The 18,619-nt window shown below is 43.4% G+C and overlaps 1 protein-coding gene across 1 annotated transcript; it reads left to right on the forward strand.

Moving 5' to 3' along the window:
• The first annotated feature begins 12,914 nt into the window (after positions 1-12,914).
• dmrt2b (doublesex and mab-3 related transcription factor 2b) lies at positions 12,915-18,178 on the forward strand. The gene is made up of 4 exons (XM_053430823.1): positions 12,915-13,109; positions 13,506-13,901; positions 15,514-15,616; positions 17,055-18,178. Exons 2-4 carry the CDS (start codon positions 13,512-13,514, stop codon positions 17,867-17,869), a joined length of 1,308 nt encoding a protein of 435 aa, XP_053286798.1. The 5' UTR covers positions 12,915-13,109; positions 13,506-13,511; the 3' UTR covers positions 17,870-18,178.
• Positions 18,179-18,619: the final 441 nt, after the last annotated feature.

Genomic DNA, 18,619 nt, shown 5'->3' on the forward strand with positions numbered 1-18,619 from the left:
ATTACAGCCTCCTCCTCCTCGAGCAGAGCAGCCAGCAGCCGGAGCTCCAGAACCGCTTCATCTCTCCAGTCTTAGCATTTTCGGCCCCTGTGGATTTAACCTGCTTTATTACTCTCTCAATATTTAAGCTCCGGCCTCATTTACATTGCTTTTGTTGTCTTTTTATAAATATATATATTTATATAGAAAGAACATTAAATCGAAAGCCTGAGGTGGAATAAAGAGTCAAATATGAGTTGATCCGGGCTCGTTGCTCGGGCACTTGAGTTTTTGTCTTGTGACATACACATGTAACATTGACACACTGTTAGCTTGTGAATGGATGCAGTTTCACAAAAACTAACACAATATACAAAACAATATGTAAAAGTACACATCATAGACTGTACACACAGACACACACACAGCCCCAATAAAGTCGAAATGTTAAGCTATTAACAATAGCTTAACAATTAATAAAGGAATAAAACTATAAAATATTTAGAGGAATATATATGTGAGAAATCCAGGAAAGTTTCTGTATCTGCTATACAGACATAATCAGATTAATTACTGTATATAGTCAATATATATGATATATATAAACAATAAGACAGCTGTAAATATTTTGAAAGAAAAGTAAACGCTATTCTCTCGTCTATTTATTTACACATTTCGTAAATTTCTGTTTTTTCTTTATTGTAAACCCCTTTGTTAAGTGTGTATATAAGTCCACTGTTCACATACTCATCTTCTATATCACCATATGATATAAGTAAACTACAAAAGATTATGAAACTCATCCCTGGTCCCTTTGGTCATTGTTTTGTTTTAAAATCTTGGTGGTAAACACTCAACATATTCACACAACCTTTCACTCAAACAGGAAGTCATGCATCTCCTGGTGAGGAGTGTCCCCCCCTTCCTGCTGCGCGCCTGATAAAACACAGCACATCTATCAACTTGAACATCTCCCTCAACACGGCTGTAAAACTTTATTTAAATGCTAATACCTGTTTGACGGCTCAGGAGACGAACACACGCTCTGCTGTTTGACTCGGCTCCCGGCAGGAAGAGCTGCAGCTTTTTGTTTCTCTGTATTTGATTATGTTTGAATTTGTTGTTTCATGATCATTCGCTGCTTCTGGGAACTTTTTTATTTATCCTCTTCTGAATTCAGAGTCCCGACCTGTTCACAGCCTGTATTCATATACATTAATGCACCAAAAGAACTGAAAATGTGAGGTAATAGTTTCTTTAGAGATAGTATTAAAGAGAATAAAAAGTCCAGGTTTTAAAAGACTGATGGTAAAACACCTTCATGCTCCTTAATGATCTCAGCAGATGTGGCCGAGTTATCTGTTTGGAATATAAATCTAGCATCAAAAAAACAGTGAGATCTGTTTGATCTGAACTTCTGATTGAAGTACACACTCATGAGGCGGCTTCACAGTCCTGAAAGATTGATACAGCTCACCTCACCTTCTTCAAACCCTGTGAAATCATGATGAAATGATTGTTTTCTCTTCATTCCCCCCCCCCCCCCCCGCATCATCCCACACTTAGCGAAGATATCTCGACGTCTTTAACCCAGGATCTATCAGAGGGCCCCGGCCGCCTGTGTATCCCAGCCAAAGACCCCAGGTAAGGATTTAACCGCCAGGCGGGAAGACGCGGGACGAGCGGGGCAGATGTGAGAGGGAGTTTAGCTGCTGCTTTCATTTCCTTTCATTAGTGTCTTCATTTGATTTGGTTCATTTGCTCCTGTTCACTGCTTCAGTCAGAGTTGTATCTGCGTGGTGAATCCCATCATTGAAGCCATTGGTTGAAGGCTGTTATTCAATTATTGATCAGTTCAAGCAGGATCTTTTTTTAAGAAACTTTTTGGATTGCGTGGACAACTCCGCAAATTGTTCCCACTGACAATAAGTTCATTTGAACCCAAGACATTTAAATTGTCTTCTTATATCTTCTTGTGCGTGCATTGTGAATCTCTGCCGACATCACACCCTCCAAGTCAAGCTCTTCATGTCCTCACCTGAATCAGTTGTGTGTTTTCTTTGTGCAGCCATAAAGATGAGAGACAACACAGAAGAAAGAATCCCTCTGAAAAACTTTGTTTTTTTCCTCTAAATAAGTACTGAATCTAAATAATACTGTCTCATGCAGTATTAATAGTCAGGACCGATTATTAATACTGGATGAGAGAGGACGGAAAAATATGATGCCATTAAAAGCAAGAACTGCATAAACCCACTTTCCTCCCAAACCTCTTCATCCTTTGTTTTCACTGTAGAGTTAACACAAATTGTATTGGAACAACCATCAATAGAACAATTACATATTGAAATAAAATGCCAGATAACTATAATTTTAACCAGACAAATAGGGATTATTTAACATGTCTTGACTCTGTTCTTCAGACTGAAACGTATGAAAAATACATGAAAGCTTCTCTCTCTCTCTCTGGTGTTGTCGAGGTTCCGCTGACACCTGTAATTTATTTATTTCTCCGTCTCTTTTGAAGTTGGGAGAATGCTCAGTGAGTCTCCTCTGTAGTTTTTCTTCAAAGTACAGACCTGTGACGTACGACCCGCTCGGTGTTACACCACATTTATCACATTTCGTCTCTCCACACACTTGGAGCCGGAATACGCTTTGTTTTTCAACCGTCAAATGAAAGATGGGGGGTGGGGGGGGTTTGGTGTGTGTGTCTGTGTGTGTGTGTGTGTGTGTGTAAAGGAACAGTTTCCATGTCCTTCTCATTGCTCTTGAACAACAGAGGGTACAATCCTGAAAGTGTTCCTGCGATAGAGCAGCTCTGTCGCTCGGACGTTTAGCCGTGAGCCATGACTCTGCCTCCGTGTTCTCTGCAGGAGATCGACCACATGTGCCATTGTTGTTGTTGTTTACATCTATCAGCTGATGCAATCTTGGGCGCGGGACAACACCAAGTCCGTCATAGCAAGATTAAAAAAACGGCACCATCCTCTCATCCGCTTTTTCTGCCACACTGTTATTTTATTACCAATTTATCAACCGCCCCGACAGAGAAGAAGAAATTTGGGATTAAATATTAAATGTATATAGTGTGTATTTATCTGCCTGTGTTGCTACTTGAAAAAGTCACGATAATGGATGAATTGCCATCACAATAAAAAAAGATATCGTGCTGCACATTGGATGAGGCCCAATAACTGTCTCTGACTTTTCATCTAAAGAAATGACCAGGGCTAAGTTTTAGTTCTTCCAATACTTTGGTTTATGATGCTTCTAGTCTCTGTTCATCGAATGTAAACAATGCTAACATGCAAAACAAAAATGGTGAACAAGGCAAACCACAGACTTTATATAAAAATGGACAAAATGCAACCATAAGCATCTTGTTAGCCCCCTAGTGGCTGGCTGCAGCATAGGTCATTAATCCCACCTCCTCCATGTTAACAGATATGGCACAAGGACCAAACTTAAATGACGAAATACACTTCAAATGAACAACAGGAGCTCGACCATTCACTGGTCACTCCTGTTGCTCTACAAGACCCATAGTCTGCTATTCTACCAGTTTGCTATAAAAATTCCTATAAACAATAAATGTGAATCTGCTAACATGCTAAACTACAATAGTGAACGAGTCTATCCATCCATCCAGTCGACAGTATCTGTCTGTCTCTTCCCTCATGGAGAGATTTGTGTGGCATCATTATTTAGAGGGAGGCAGCCGTCCACTCAGAGAAATGGACAATTAGGACGCAACAAAGTGGAAAAGCATATTTCTGTATGCTAATGAGTTTCCCAGCAGCCCACAGAAGATGCTAATTAGGCTGCGTCGCCCCCCCGCCGTCCCCAAATATAACTGTTATTATTATTATTTATTCCATTTATGTAAATCTGAATTTATTCATTCCGTCATGGCGTTCATCAGCGCCTCAGTGTGGGGCTGCAGCGCCTTTGGTGGGTTTTGAGAAAAGAAAAAAAAAAGGTGACAGCCGAGGAAAGAAAGCTAATTTGATTCATGAGTAGATTTAATGGAAGACACAGTGAAGCGTGAGAGCATCTATAATGTACCCACAGCCACGGCTCTCCATACATCCTCCCCAGCTGTCGCAGCCAGTCAGCAGAGAGCGGAGAAGACTCCACACTTCTCCAGTGGATGCAAAGAGGGAAGAGGCAGATGCTGCGGTGGTGCCGCTCGCTCGGTGAGACCCGACCTCTGCCCCCCCGCCAGCGCCTGAATCATGATCAAACACATGAAGGTAAAAAAACACACGCTCACAATTAACATCCAATCATCTCACTCCCACTACCTGCTGTCTCTCTGCTGCCCGTCACAAGCAATTTAAAGACAAATGTCAATTAATGTTCTTTAATTAGTGTCTGAAGACGCGTTCTGAACGGAGATGTTTCAACGGCCATCTGTTTTCCTGGATCCCGTTGATGTTCTGGACCGTGTTTGCGGCTCCGAGTGGTGTGCGTCTCTATTAGATTGTGTGTGTTTGTGCAGCGTGTGCATGCCGCCCCAGTAGAATGACATTAGGAGCCATTTAACACAGCTCCCGGTGCCGACAAACATCCAAGAATAATCTCACATTTTTGTCGTAATGATGTGATTTGCATTGCAAAGCATCTGTCAGAGGCCTCTGCTGAATCTGCCGGGGACCTCATCACCTCCACTGTGAGCTGAATATTCTGAGCTCCTGACGGGCGAATAACTTATAAGAACTACCGAGGAATTCAGGTCGGCCTTTTCGCTATTTTAAGCAAAAATAGAGAATATTTCATTGTTGAGTCATTTGAACATTTATCGCATCGGCTTGGAAGCGGTCGCGTCTCTTGGAGGGAAAATGCAGGGTAAGCAACAGGAATGTTTTTTTTTTAATTAGTTGTAACTTATTCAACTGCATTTCTGCTTACGCCTCACAGAACCGCGGCTTGTGAAAATGTTGTTTCACTGAAAGCTTGTTCATCTGGAGGCTCATTGCGCTACGGTAATTACACAACACAGAGCGCTCGGCTTTGTGTCTGAGGGGATATTGCTTACCATTCATAAAGTCACACCTTCAGTGTGATGGCGGGAGACGAGCCCAAAGACAAAAGAGCCCATCAACCTGAGAGAAGTGATCCGATCTGATACAGGGAGCGAGAGCGGGCGTCTGAATTGGGAAACTCTTGTTCAGCTGTTATTGAAGCGCAGGGTATCTCTTCTGTGGAGCCTTTGAACCTCTGGAAGACAATGCATCAGAGGTGATGGGGAGATTGGGATGAAATGGGAGGTGGGGGGGGGGGGGGGGCTATGGCAAGGGTACCTCTCCTTAACCCAATCCTCAGATGTTGACCACAGGGAGAAAAAGCTGAAGGGGGAGAGGAGGGAGAGATAATGAGACGAGGGGCGTCCAGTGACGGGGGGGGGGGGCAGACAGGAGATGCTCTGTCTGCATTATTTAAGAGCTCTCATTAACCTGAGCCTGAAAGAGACGGAATCAATAGACGCAGACACAAAGCGTTTCAGGGTGCGCAGACTGCAGGATCATAGGGAGATATAGTTGCAAAGGGGTGGGGGGGGGTAAATTCACTCAGAAAAGAGATAACAGAGTGCAGTGTCTTGGACGGGGGGGGGGGGGGAATCAGCTGCCGTGCATTGATCCAGCCTGAAGCCAGACGTGTTAAATACAACATTGATCATGGGTTGTGAGTGTGTGTGTGTTTGATATGTCTCGTCCCCTGATCACTGAAGTCCCACTGGGTGCTGTTGTGTTTGTGTTGGGAAAGTCACCTGAAAGACGAAATGAAATGCTAGGAGGATTGAACAATACACTGTTTATAAAGATGGACGTGATTTTGATCCAGGGTCAACGCAGAAGCGATCGAGGATGGAGCCGCGGTAGTGAGGTCTGGTTGATACATGCACTGCTGTCAGTCTCAGCTGTCAATCATGACAAGTGACTACTTAAAACCAAACTTAACAGAAACTTTGATTGTTGGACTCGTGGATAAGAACAGCCTAATTTGACAGAGGCCGTCTTTGGGAACAAATTTATGTAACGTGTACTTTTTAGTTGGGTCCATCTCCCATCTGCTAACTTAGGGGAGTCATCCAAATACTGCAGCCAACCACCAGGTGGCGATGCACACGCTTTGGCTTCACTTTCACGTCGTCCATCTTTATGTACAGTCTCTGGTTAAAACCAATATTTTCCTGCAGGTGAATTAATAATTCCCCCCGGCAACAGAATGTCATTTATGTTTATGAGATCAGGACAAACTCGTCACATTTCATTAACTTCAGTTTCCTCTTCACTTTTAGCACAGGACCAGACACCTGCTGCGGAGTTACGGAGTGAGGACATCAAGTGTGACAGCTGGCTGACCTGAGAGCTGTGGTGATATCACACGGGCGTAAATGTCCCCGGTTTGATTACTACCATTTGCCTCATGACATCCCCCCTGAGTCTCGCTCCTAAAATACTAAATAAAAGGCTTGACAGCAGCGGTACACAGTGACTCACTGGGATTGAGTCATGCTCTCTGCCAAACAACCAGAAGGAATCTGACTTGAGCATTAACTTATTGTTTGTTTATGTTCATGTCGAGGTAAGTTAGATTTTTACAGCCCAAATTAAAAAGATTTATGTTGGAGTTATTTCCAATGGTTTCTTTCAACCTTAAAATACTAATTCAAGTTGTTTTAAATGAACAGGGTGATTTTAGACCTGTGAAAAATAATTGAACCGAAAAGAACAGGTGGTCCTGAGTTGGGGAATTTTTGAATTTCAAGGTTAAGTATAAAGTCTTCATTATTTATCATCATACAATTATTTTACTTGACCACAGTTTGGCCATAAAACTTATGTAATTTGCACATATTGTGCTCGTAATCAGGGTCTTGATTTTAATTTGGGTCATTACTAGAAAACGTTTACACGCTCCACTGATCAGAAAACATCACGTCCCTCAAACTGTCCGTTGCTGCAGCTCCTCTTTTCAGCCTCTGTCTGAAAACCCTTGGTTTGAGCTCCTGTCTCTTTAATCCTGATGAAGGCCAGTCTGTTCAGTACAAAGTGTTTCAGTCAGGTAGAGTCTCGGATTTTTTTTTTACTTTGCAGAACTTTTAAAATACACAAAGAAAAAACCTGGATAACTCATGTAGAAGAAGGAGAAAACCCGATGAAACACAATGACTCCCTCGATGCTTAAAGAAAGAGAGAAAGAAAGAAAGAAGGGAACAATGGCAGAGTAAAGGACACGGCGGACTGAAGGGCAGAAGGAGACGCCAACAGCACAAAGTGTCGGCTCAAATGGAGCGTGAGGAAGCAACTTCTGGCTCCTGGAGGATTCTCTTCAGGTCATCAAGCATCACATCATGGAGATGCAAATGTTACTATGGCCACGGCTCCTCTTCCTACACACATGACTCATTCTGAACCCGGGGTCTCATCTTCCTCTGGTTCTCTACCCTCGTCTCCCTCGTCTCCCTCTTTCTCTCTGTCACTAGCTTCAGAAACACACACATCACACACAGATGTTCAAACAAACCCATGAAATTATCAGGTTTTGGCAGAACGCTCTCGGCACCGGACCTTGTGAGGAGGTTTCCCAACAAACCCGTTCTCACAAAATCCGACAATTACCATCCCTCTAAGCTTTGGGGCTTCAGGAAGTGAAACATGAAATGGATTGCAGCCTGACTGGAGCTTGGTAGCCACCGTTAAATGTAAATTACGACAGATTGTCAGTGTTGAAATAAGCTGAGACGATGGTCAAATTCAAACAAATCTGGTTGGATTTGGTGCAGAACTAAACACTGGAGCCTTTGGTGCAAACTCCTGGATACTCTGGGAGTGTTGGGGAATGAGTCCCTGCTGCCAAGTCTTCAACTCACTCTCCTGGGCGTCCAGCAGACTGGTAAAGTACCAGTGGGTTGTAATCAGCCAGGGGAGCGTCTGTGGCTGCAGAATCCAAGACCACCAGGGACATCAGGGAGGAGCATGATGGAGCAGCTCAGGGGAACATGAGGAGCGGATTACCAGCAGACAGACCAGGAAGCAGTCTGGGATTCTGTGGCCTTGTGGAGTTTCCAATGGGATTGATTGGGATTTTAAATAAGAAACCTGCAGCAGTGTGGCAGTACATGAAATTATGATAGAAATATGCTTTGCCTGGGCAGCACCTGCAGAGACAAAGCTGACAAGCAGCTTATCCGGTCTGGAGCTCGGGCTCCAGGCGGCGGATTTCATCCCTGAACTGTTCACAGTCAACACACATCCACAGAAAAAGCTGCTACCAGTGGCAGTGTAACTCATAAAATAACAAGAGTGACACGACAGGAGCGAGATGGAAGAAATCCATTAGGTGGAGAAGGAATAGTGTTAAAAAGCTGAAAGTTGCTGATCAAAATCAATAAGAGTCCTAAATAGGGAATTACTGATATCAGATATCTGGAAAACACAAAATCCTACAAGGTTGGATGTGTGCTTCGGGAGTTGAGGGTCATTACTGTTTTGTTGTGACCTCACACAGTTGCAGGTCCTCACATTTTAAGTCACAGTTTTTAATAACAGGTTGTGCATTTATCTGTGGATTGCACATTTAGATACTGTCACAGTATTTGTCACTTATTGCACCTACACCTGCTTTATAATTAAAAAAAAACAACATGAACTTCTCACAGTGTGGTAGAAAACCTGAGTCTCTGAGACCTGATGGATTTTTCTCCTTCACTATCTGACTGCAGCCGGCTGTTTCCCTCTCTCTCTCTCACTCCCACACCTGTGCGACTGTATCACTGCCCCCCCCCCCCCCCCCCCCCCCCGATGGATAAATCAGTCCAGTCTGTGCCTCAGATAAAGTTTAATCTCTCCACTGTGCCCTGGACCTGCTTTCACCCTGGAGACGCCCACACGTCAGGGCTCATGACGGCAGGTACAGTGTGAGTGTGCTGCAGAGCTGCTGCTGGTCTCCAGAGCCCGAGCACAGTTTTATTCATATCAATATATTTTACAGTCGAAATAAACCCCCAATGAGTCAGTATATATACACTCCACATAATATTTATATGTGTTTTTTATGGGCAATGTACAGGATTTAGCATTGAACTATAAATGTCAAGGTTTCTAAGCAATAACTGGTTATGATGGCTGTGGCTTCACTTTATAAGAATCACTACTTCACAAATATATAATTTCATGAATGTCGGTATTTCAGACTTTTTATTTTTCTTATTTATTTATATTTCTTAGGTTATTTTTTACTATTTCATACTACTTATATTGTTTTTTCATATCGGCTTTAAAAATGTCTTTGCTTATATATTTTCAGATGTATAAAGAGGTGTTTAATAACAGGAAGAAGATAGAAGGGAAGAAATATGAGAGAGAACAAGATGAAGGAGAAGAACAACTCCAAGAATATACAATATGAGCAGGAATAACACAGTGGAAAAGGTTCATTAGTGCACAACAGGGTTTGTAAATGTGTTATAATGTGATGGTGGCGATTATCAGGCCTCACTGTATGGTTCTTTCTGCAGCATTTCAGACGTGCTCCTCCTCGACCTCACCTTGACCTCTTTGAAGGAAATTGTGGAAAAAATAAATCCTGCCTCGGTGTTGTGAGCCAGGCGGTTCTCACACAGAGCCTGGAGCCCGAGGACTGGATTACTGTACGTCCTCTTCATCCGCTGCCAACATTTACTATTTGTATTAAAACCCTTTTGTGACGAGGTAAACTGTGAGATGTTTTATTATCAGCCGACTCCAGACGTGATCCTCAAACGGCCGTGCACAGGAAATAAAGTAAAGTCCCCGACAGGACCTGATTGTGTCTCGTATGATGAGGTGAGAAGTGCACGTGAGCAGACGTTTGTTTCCTCATAACAGGCTTGACAAACTCAGATAGTCTCCGAGGTGCGGGGTTAAACCTCCCCTGCAAAAACTGTCAACTTAATGGCCCCTGCCGAACGCCGATAACTGCCAAGGTGTCTCCCGCTCTGTGGAAGTCGCTGGATAAAGCAGCTAAAGCCTTTTGTGTGAAAGGCACCGTGAAACGCAGCCCGGCGCGTTCTGAGATCTCTCTTTGAAGCGAGCTGACATTCGGCTCAGGATTGTGTTTATAAATGCACCCTGCCTCCTCTAACTCCTCTAACTCCTTTGTTTTCCCTTTTTGTAAACTTCAGAACATTCCGTGAAGTTGGAGCACAGCCTCTCGTCCTTGAGGGTAAACTCACAGGTTGCCCTCCTTTTTTCCTGTTTTGTTTTTTGAGTCAGGGAGAGGCCGACAGGGGAGGACACGCCGGCGGCCCGAGTGGTGGCAGCCGAGGAGTCTGTCAAACCCCATCTTTGCAGTAAAAATGGAAGTAGAGATGGGCAGCGGCTCTGAGAACAAGCCATGGTGCAGAGGAGCGGGGAAGGAGGAGGACGTGTGACATGAATGCCAGAACACCGTGTCACTGCTGATGACAGTCAATTTGTTCTGAGAGTCAAGGGGCTCTGAGCGGTGCACTCTGATGCCGGCAGCCGCTGAGCTGATGGTATTAATAAGAGGGTACTTACCTGTTCTCCATGAATATACTGCACGGCACCGCATGCATGTACCACCCAGTACGTACCGAGCTACAGGAGCATTTATCCATATCTGAAGACTCTTCTCTACAGGAATGAGATTCAGTGTTTAAACACCTAAAAGAGTCGATGCTGCAGCATTAATGTGAAGTAGTTATACCCAAAGGAGGAATGTGTGACTTTGACAAAGAACAGTGCAAATTAAAGATGTATTGTATAGGAGAGTCGGTCTATGATTTGTTTGAATCTTCACAGAGGAAAATCCACAGCTTTCGTCAAGGAAGTCGTGTTTCATCTTCGTCTGTTTGTTTGTTTGTTTGTTTTTCTTGCATTTAGCAGGAGTACGCAAAAACTACCGGACTGATATCCACAAATCTGTAAGGATCCCTTCAAGGCCAGGGAAAACATGTTCAATATTTTGAAGATATTGCTTCCTTGTCTCTTTCCTCCCAATTTACGAATCCCCCTTCATCCCACTTCACACTCCTACTCTCAACCATTGTTAACTGTCCTAAATCATCTTATTTCTGTTGAGAGGACATTAGTATTAAAGTAAAAAAAGAAACAGAATACACAAAGAAACTGGAAACTGTCCAACATAAGCACCAAATGTACCATTATTCAGAATATAACACCTTGAGACAATGTAAAAACTAAAACTCTACTTTAAAAGCACCAGGCGAATAGGCTCTACATCACTTGATTCCCTTTGCTCCTGCCTGTTTAACTGTGGCACGGCTGCAGATTACATTATCGGTTGAATATCTTTGATGATTATATATTTTTTATCTTCAATATCTGATCCTTTAACCCTTTATGATCTGAGGAAACCCTGAGATCTCCTGGCCGAGCCCTTCTGGCCGTGTCTCAGTCTGAAGATCAACATCAAAGGTGACTGGGTCTTTATCGGAGCCCTGGGAATCTGGAATATAAGATACTGTGTGAGAACAGCAGGTTTTCTCTATGACTTATTCATTACACATAACTTATATTTAGGTCCTTTGCACACTTGCATATGGAAATACAGGCCTTGAATACGTTGCAGCAGAAATGTCGGTGTTTGTGAAAGAGTTTCCCTCGGGAGCAGAAAATTGGACGATGGAATCTGCAATTTAAATATAATCTGAAGTGTTTGTAGTGACGCTGTGCAGATAATGAGTTAATCACCGCTTTGCCCGAAGCGAGGAGGGCAAACTGTGGTAATTGCTTTTAATGAGCTCAACTTGTAGCAAAGCCAGAGTTAGTCGTGTCTCGACTAGTGCAGGAAAACTGTCATGGGAAACAGAGGAACAAACAAATAGTCAGACGGTGATTATTATTCAAATGACTTGACTGAAGCTTGGGTTGGAGTCAAATTACCCCCCAGGTGTAATTACACACTCCATCCAGAAGGGAGCACACTCTTCATACCCTCTCAGTTGAGTCCATGGAGCTGCAGCTTGTTCATGGCGATGTTGGGGTCAAGGAAACATCAGGTCTTTTTATAGCCTTCATTATCATTGGGGGCGCAGCATAGCGTCAACATCCCATGAAATCCTCAGTATGCATAATCTATAGCACACATGACAAACCAAGGGCGAGCACAGCAGCAGCAGTTTTGTTGATTAAAAATAATCAGTATAAGTAACGATCATTCCATCTCTTCATCGTGCAGTGCATAATATCAACGTGAAATGATAATCATCTTTTAAGAAGCTGAGATTTTAAGTAATCCAAACCAAAGTTAAAAACACTTACCTTCACTAAGTGGGAATATTTAGGCTTTCTGATTATTTTTTTTTACTTACAGGCTCAGAAAAAGGTGACACTGGAAACATCAAGAGAGCCAATAAAACCATTGAATCATTTTACGGTTATTATGAATAAATATGAGCATGAAGAGGACCCCCCCCCCCCCCTGTTCTCTCCCACCGCCTCTTGTTTCCTCACTGGCCTTCTCTCCCTGAGGCTCATGGGTAATTAGTCCATATTACAGCCGTTGGTATACATACAGCTCACACACACATATGTGCAACCTCAAGGACACAGAATCGAGGTGTGCTTTATTATATGATTAGCCTATTACTAGTATTATGGTATTTATAATTAGGCCTAAGGATGTAGTTTGATGATATTAAAATTAAATGGTTCCAGGTGTCAATGCTGATATTTGATGCCTAGATTTCTATGTATCTCTTCTTAAGTTCTGACCTTCGCGCTTACAAACTGACTCTGGACGTGCGTCTGGCAGGATCCCAGGTCTCTGGTGAAAGGTGAGAACCTCTTCAGAGATGGAGGGCAGGACAGGACCGGGCAGGTACACGTGTTTACAGACAGGGGAGGGGGGGATTAAGGAGGAGTTGCAGTGGGTTTCCCCCAAATCGTTTTTCTCGTGGGTCCCGCGCCAGGACCTCGGCATTGTGGCCCGGTCTGCCACCCGCTCGTTCTTGGAAAGTGCGTCAGGGAGCAGCTGAGAGGGGCTTGACATTTCAAACGTCTGGCGGCAGGCTGCAAAGTTTCCACCCTGAAAACACTGACATGCAACAGCAGCAGCAACAGCAGCAGCAGAGAGGAGAAGGACACATCACCTCACGGGTGGGTGCTGACCATTGGTTTTCTGTACAGCTGTTGTTGCGTCTCCGGGGGTCGTTGTATGGCTGAGTCCGTTTGGTTTCTGGTGAAAGTTGGTTTATTTGAAGAAGGGAAAAATGTGTGCTGTCGTGTTACAGGTGGTTTGTTGGATTACTAATATTAAAATGCGTGCGTAAAAGTGCTCCACCGCTGTGATTTATCAGCTTCCCTGATTGTTTAATAAGAACATTTCATACAGGATCAAGTAGTGTATTTTTGCACCAATTCTACGGTGATAATCAACAACATAAACGCTTCTGATTCGTTGTATTTTGAGTTAAAATCCTGCGCAAAGTTATGCGTAAAAGTCCTCTCAGCCTCAACGCGCATTAAAAGTGGGATCCCTGTGTTTTCTGTTAGTCATAGATGTCCTCTCAGCTGGAAGGAGGCCCGCAGCAGGAGACCACGGCAACATCCGAAGTGCTGAAATCCGAACAAGCTGTTGACGTGACGAGTCCTGACGGATGCGCCGGGCAGCGCGGCTGCATCCCCGGGGACGGAGGGCAGGATAAAGCGGCCCTGTCCCCGGAGGTCCAGCAGCTGCAGAAGCCGCGCAAGATGACCCGGAGCCCTAAGTGCGCGCGCTGTCGGAACCACGGCGTCGTGTCGTGTCTGAAGGGTCACAAGCGGTTCTGCCGCTGGAGGGACTGTCGCTGCGCCTGCTGCCTGCTGGTGGTGGAGCGGCAGCGCGTCATGGCGGCGCAGGTCGCGCTGAGGCGGCAGCAGGCGGCGGAGGTGAGGAGAGCACAAGGCCAGGTCAGTGAACGATTGTACATGAGGAGACAAATATACAATTAAAATGTCCTGGGTGGAAATATGTATAAAAATGTTTGGGAAAGTACATTTTTAAACTTCAAGGCTAGAATAAAAGTTTTCGCTTCATAATATTCTGTCGCTGTCCATAATTTCTGTGAAGATAAAAACACATGAATATTTTCCACTTTACATAAGTGTGAAGAAATGTTGCTGGGGGGGAGGCTGTTGTTATTTATCATCTTTAATGTGTGTGACAGAAGACTAACTGACTAAAGGCCTTTATCATGGCTGCACATATGGAGACAGTTAATCTAAATAAAAAGTTATATTAACAATAACAGCTCGAAGGTTAGATGGGTTTTTGATGTTGTCATTTTTGTTTATGTATTTGACCATTTTATTCAAGTTAATTTTTTAATATATGAAAATCATTTTCTAGTATGGCTTGTATAGTTCTAGAGACTTGAGAGTAAGTTGTATAGTTATTTGAGTTGTATAATGATCAAGGACCATTTTACAAGTGAGAATATACACAATAACAATAAAATACAGCAACACAAAGTAGTCGTCACAGACACACACATTTAAACTTGAGTAAATATAAAATAAATCATAAATATTAAGAATATGACTCAGTAGATTATATACCTTTCAAAGTGTCTCTAACTTCAGTTTGTTTTGAGGTTCATCAACTGATGTGAAATATGTGGAAATATGTGTTAAATCTAAAGAATTTCAATATATAAATTGTGTCATGATTAAATATTGTGGATAAAACTTTCTTTAAAAATATAACTACAATAATATGTGTAGTACAGAACAGGGTATTTATACTGATCTCTGTACAAAATGTCTTACTTGCATTCTTGTAATGTCAGGAGAAGGATAATATCCCTCACTCTTTTTGTTCCAGTCAAGCCAAGTTTATTTATAAAGCACATTTAAAACAACTAGATATAATAATTTTATATAACATAAGGAAAGAGAAATAAGCATGACATGGTCAAAGCCAAATGAAACTGAAACAAAAGAAACAACAGACACAAATCCATGAAGTTACACAAATGCAAGGAATGTTTTTAAATATCAAAATAAAATCCTACTGGCACCAAAAAACATGAAATTGAAAACATGTGGGTCTTCAGGTCAGCTTTCAACGTGTTTATACAGGACTAAAACTTAACTGTAAATGTCAAATAGTTTTTAATTCAGCTCCAGCAGACGCTCGTCCTCTTCCCTTGGAGCAGGGAGCAGCCCGGAGCAGCTGCTCGGAGGATCTCAGAGATCAGGGGACAGAAGCAGAGCTCAGAGATGCACTGAAGCACCAGTAAAGCTTTAAAAAACAAATAAAAGATCCTTAAACTCAATCCCACTCTTACTCGGATGCAAGTACAGAAGCTGTTTTTATTCCTGGTACCAGTTAGCAATGTCGCTGCGGCCCTCTGCAAATGAGACAAGGACAAGTGGCCAAGATCACTGCAATTTAAATCTTTGAATCACAGAGACCTTTACTTGCCTCTTACATAATGTATTGAATCCCTTTAATAGCACATGGGCGACGGTTTCATTGCAGCATGATTATGTTTAACTCCTGTTCCCATGTTCCTCTCAGGGCAAGAGGGGGGTCAGGTGTGCGGCTCCGCTGCGCAGGACGGCGTATCAGCGTTACAGCCGAGCAGCCGAGCCCAGCCTCCTGACCAAGAGCATCCTGCAGGGTAAAGTTTAATTAACATCTCCTTTCTCATTAACATCACTCTCTTCTCCTGGACTGTGACAAGAAGTAGTTTCCTTTTTTCCTGTAGAACCAGATGAAAAGATTTAAGTCGACTCTTGCAATTTGCTTTATTGATTTTTATTGCGTTACATTTGTTTGAATTCATGCACGGTCACAAATTAATCATCGGTTGATGGAGGGAGTGATTCATCGTAACACAAAGGAGTCAAACTAAATATAAAAAAACACAATTTATTGTTTGTAAAAGGTTGAAAACTCGCACATCAGAGGTAATTTATTTATTATAAAAGATAATTGTAGCGAAAAGGCCATTCAAATAAAATGTTTAGTTGAATTTCTGAAAATTTCCGGCCTGTTTATCTCAACCTTAAAGCAACACTATGTAACTTTTACTGAGCAACAGCGCCCTCTGCAGCCACACTTGGTACTACATGTAGAGAAAAAACTACGTTGATCAATGGGTTCACTTTGTCCCACTCACTGAACTGAAACAGGATATTACCACTGGATATTACCCATGATCCTCGGCTCCCTGATCCAGAAGAGCTGCTGCTGTAACAAATCCACCAAACTGTGTTTAGAATTCTTTGTATTTTAAAAAGTTTCTTGGCTGAATATCGGAGATAAACACTTAATAGATCAATAGATCATCATTACTCCTCAGTTTGCTGGAGTGGATTCTGACAGTTGAAGCTGTGACACAGGAGATCGAACCCACCCACCAAAGTTACACAGAGCAAGAGCAAGCGCAGGGTGAAGAGTTTGGAGCAATGCAACAAAATCTACTCACCATTATAATGAAGCAGTTTTTTTTAAGGTCAAATAGTTTCATAATGTTGCTTTAACAAACACCAGTGCATAATTAATCCAAGCGTTAATACAAACCTAGATTAAGCCTGTTTCTAGCCTTAGTCTTTGTTGGGTTGAGCTTTGTTTCCCCAAATCGGACATGTCACTGGCTGAGTTAAAGAATAATAGTGTAAGTGATAGTTACACACATGTACATGTACTGTGAATACACTATGTGTTGGCCTACGTGTGAATACACTATGTTCTTGTACAGAGCTCCACAGAGTCTCTTTGGCTGACACCACCTGTGCCTCTTCTGGGACGTCATTACTCACACTTAATTTATTTAAACAAACCTGATCACTCTTCACTTTACAACAACAGGCTGTTATGGTAATGCATAGTGTGTATTAATACCTTTTGGCCTGCTGTCAAGTCCCGCTGGAAGCTGTGTCCTCTGTGTCGCCCTCTCAGCCTCCCTGTGCTCACAGTAAAGCACCAACCAGGGCGCTAACTAACTGGAGTATTAAAACAATAAACAACAAAGTACTCAAATTTTAATGCAACAATTAACTGCTTGGAACGATGTTATGTTTAACAGCAGAATGTGGCTTTGCTCCCGTGTTCAGGTCTGAAACCGGTGGGGCCTCCGGAGGAAGACGCCCCCTGCTGGTCCAAGCAGGCGCAGCGGGATCGTGCTCACTTCACATGCCCGTCCATCAGCGCCCGGATGAGGAAGAGACGAGCCTTCGCGGACAAGGAGCTGGAGAACGTGATGCTGGAGCGCGAGCTGAGGCAGAGGGAGCTGCAGAGTGAACTGTCCTTCTCGTCCTCCGTCCTCGTCCCCGTGCTCCACCCGCCGCCACTGCCCGTCTCCCCCGGCCTCCACTGCTGTGCTCTGGACAAGGACCCGGCTGCTGCGGGGACGTCGGGCTACGTCTACAAATACAAGCCTCCGCTGTATGAGTGTGACTTCCAGTTCTGTCACTTCTTCCACCTGAGGAGCAGAGAAGGTGACTTCAATGACTTCTTATGCCGAAGCACAGAGGGAGCCAGGCGGGAAGAGGAGGTGCAGAACGGATGGAGAGTCTCTGAGAGGAGAGACCGAGCAGAGCTGATGTGTCCACCGTCACAACAGGGACTCAGAAATCGTGGCCACACAAGTCTGCCGCATCTAGAACTTGTCAAATCCCCCTCAGACCCAGAAGTAATGGACTCAAACGGCTTGTCCGTCACACGCTCTGTTCTCAGATCAGATCAGAGTGTCCTGGGCGGAGCGGACGTCAGTGGAAGCAGCAGGACTCATGATCCCAGGCCCCTGACGGCTCGGGCCGCCCAGGCAGGTCCTCGTGAAGACTCTGTCAAGAGCCCTCACGGCAGCTCAGGCAGGACTCCGGCTGTGAGGCCATTACCCTTCTCTGTGGAGGCGCTGCTCAGGACCTGACAGGCAAATGGAAAAGAGGCGTCGAGCAGTTTGTTTATGTGTGGACCAAGTGGAGGGGATAAATATAGAAATGGCCAGTTGCAGGCTTAGAAACACTTTTCGTACAAAAGAGCTTGATGATACAAAGTGGGAAGACCTGAAATACTGATGTTCTTTAATGTATTTTACTACATTTTAATATTCAATAACAATATAACAAAGAAAGATATGTACTTCAATTTACACTGAGCTTATTCTGTGCAAATATATTCCTTCAAAAAACGTAATGCCTTTTCATTTTCCTCTGTCAGCAACAGGGCCGGACCTAGACTGCTCAGATTGTGGGGGGGGGTTATAAATTTGGGATGGGCTCCTTTTCAGACAGTGGACTTGGTGTTGAGCGAAGTTTTAAAGAACGTGTCACAGTGGGAAATTAAAGCAAGCTGTGGTATTCTAACAATAATAATAATTCTTCCAATTATAGAGATGACTATGACTTTGTGTGTGTGTGTTTGTGTATGTGTTTGTGTGTTGTTACCTTTCCCTCAAGTTCTGGTACTTTAATAAAGAAGCTACACAATTATTTTATTGTAAACAATCAAAGTGATGAATTTGGCCCAGGACAAACGTTTCAACTGTGCTAGAGCTTTGCCTGGAGGCCGAGGCGACACCAGATTTGACTGATTCTCTACACAGGAAACCCCTGTTGGGTGGCATTGCCCACCCCGGCTCACTTCTAGATTTGGGCCCGGTCAGCAATGTGGTAAATAT

This window comes from Pleuronectes platessa, chromosome 9 (assembly GCF_947347685.1).
Source record: "Pleuronectes platessa chromosome 9, fPlePla1.1, whole genome shotgun sequence".
NCBI lineage: Eukaryota > Metazoa > Chordata > Actinopteri > Pleuronectiformes > Pleuronectidae > Pleuronectes > Pleuronectes platessa.

Coding starts and splice junctions, on each gene's coding strand:
- dmrt2b (XM_053430823.1), top strand. CDS start 13,512: ATGTCCTCTCAGCTGGAAGGAGGCCCGCAGCAGGAGACCACGGCAACA. Junction 13,902..15,513: donor TGAGGAGAGCACAAGGCCAG/GTCAGTGAACGA, acceptor TGTTCCTCTCAG/GGCAAGAGGGGGGTCAGGTG. Junction 15,617..17,054: donor GACCAAGAGCATCCTGCAGG/GTAAAGTTTAAT, acceptor TCCCGTGTTCAG/GTCTGAAACCGGTGGGGCCT.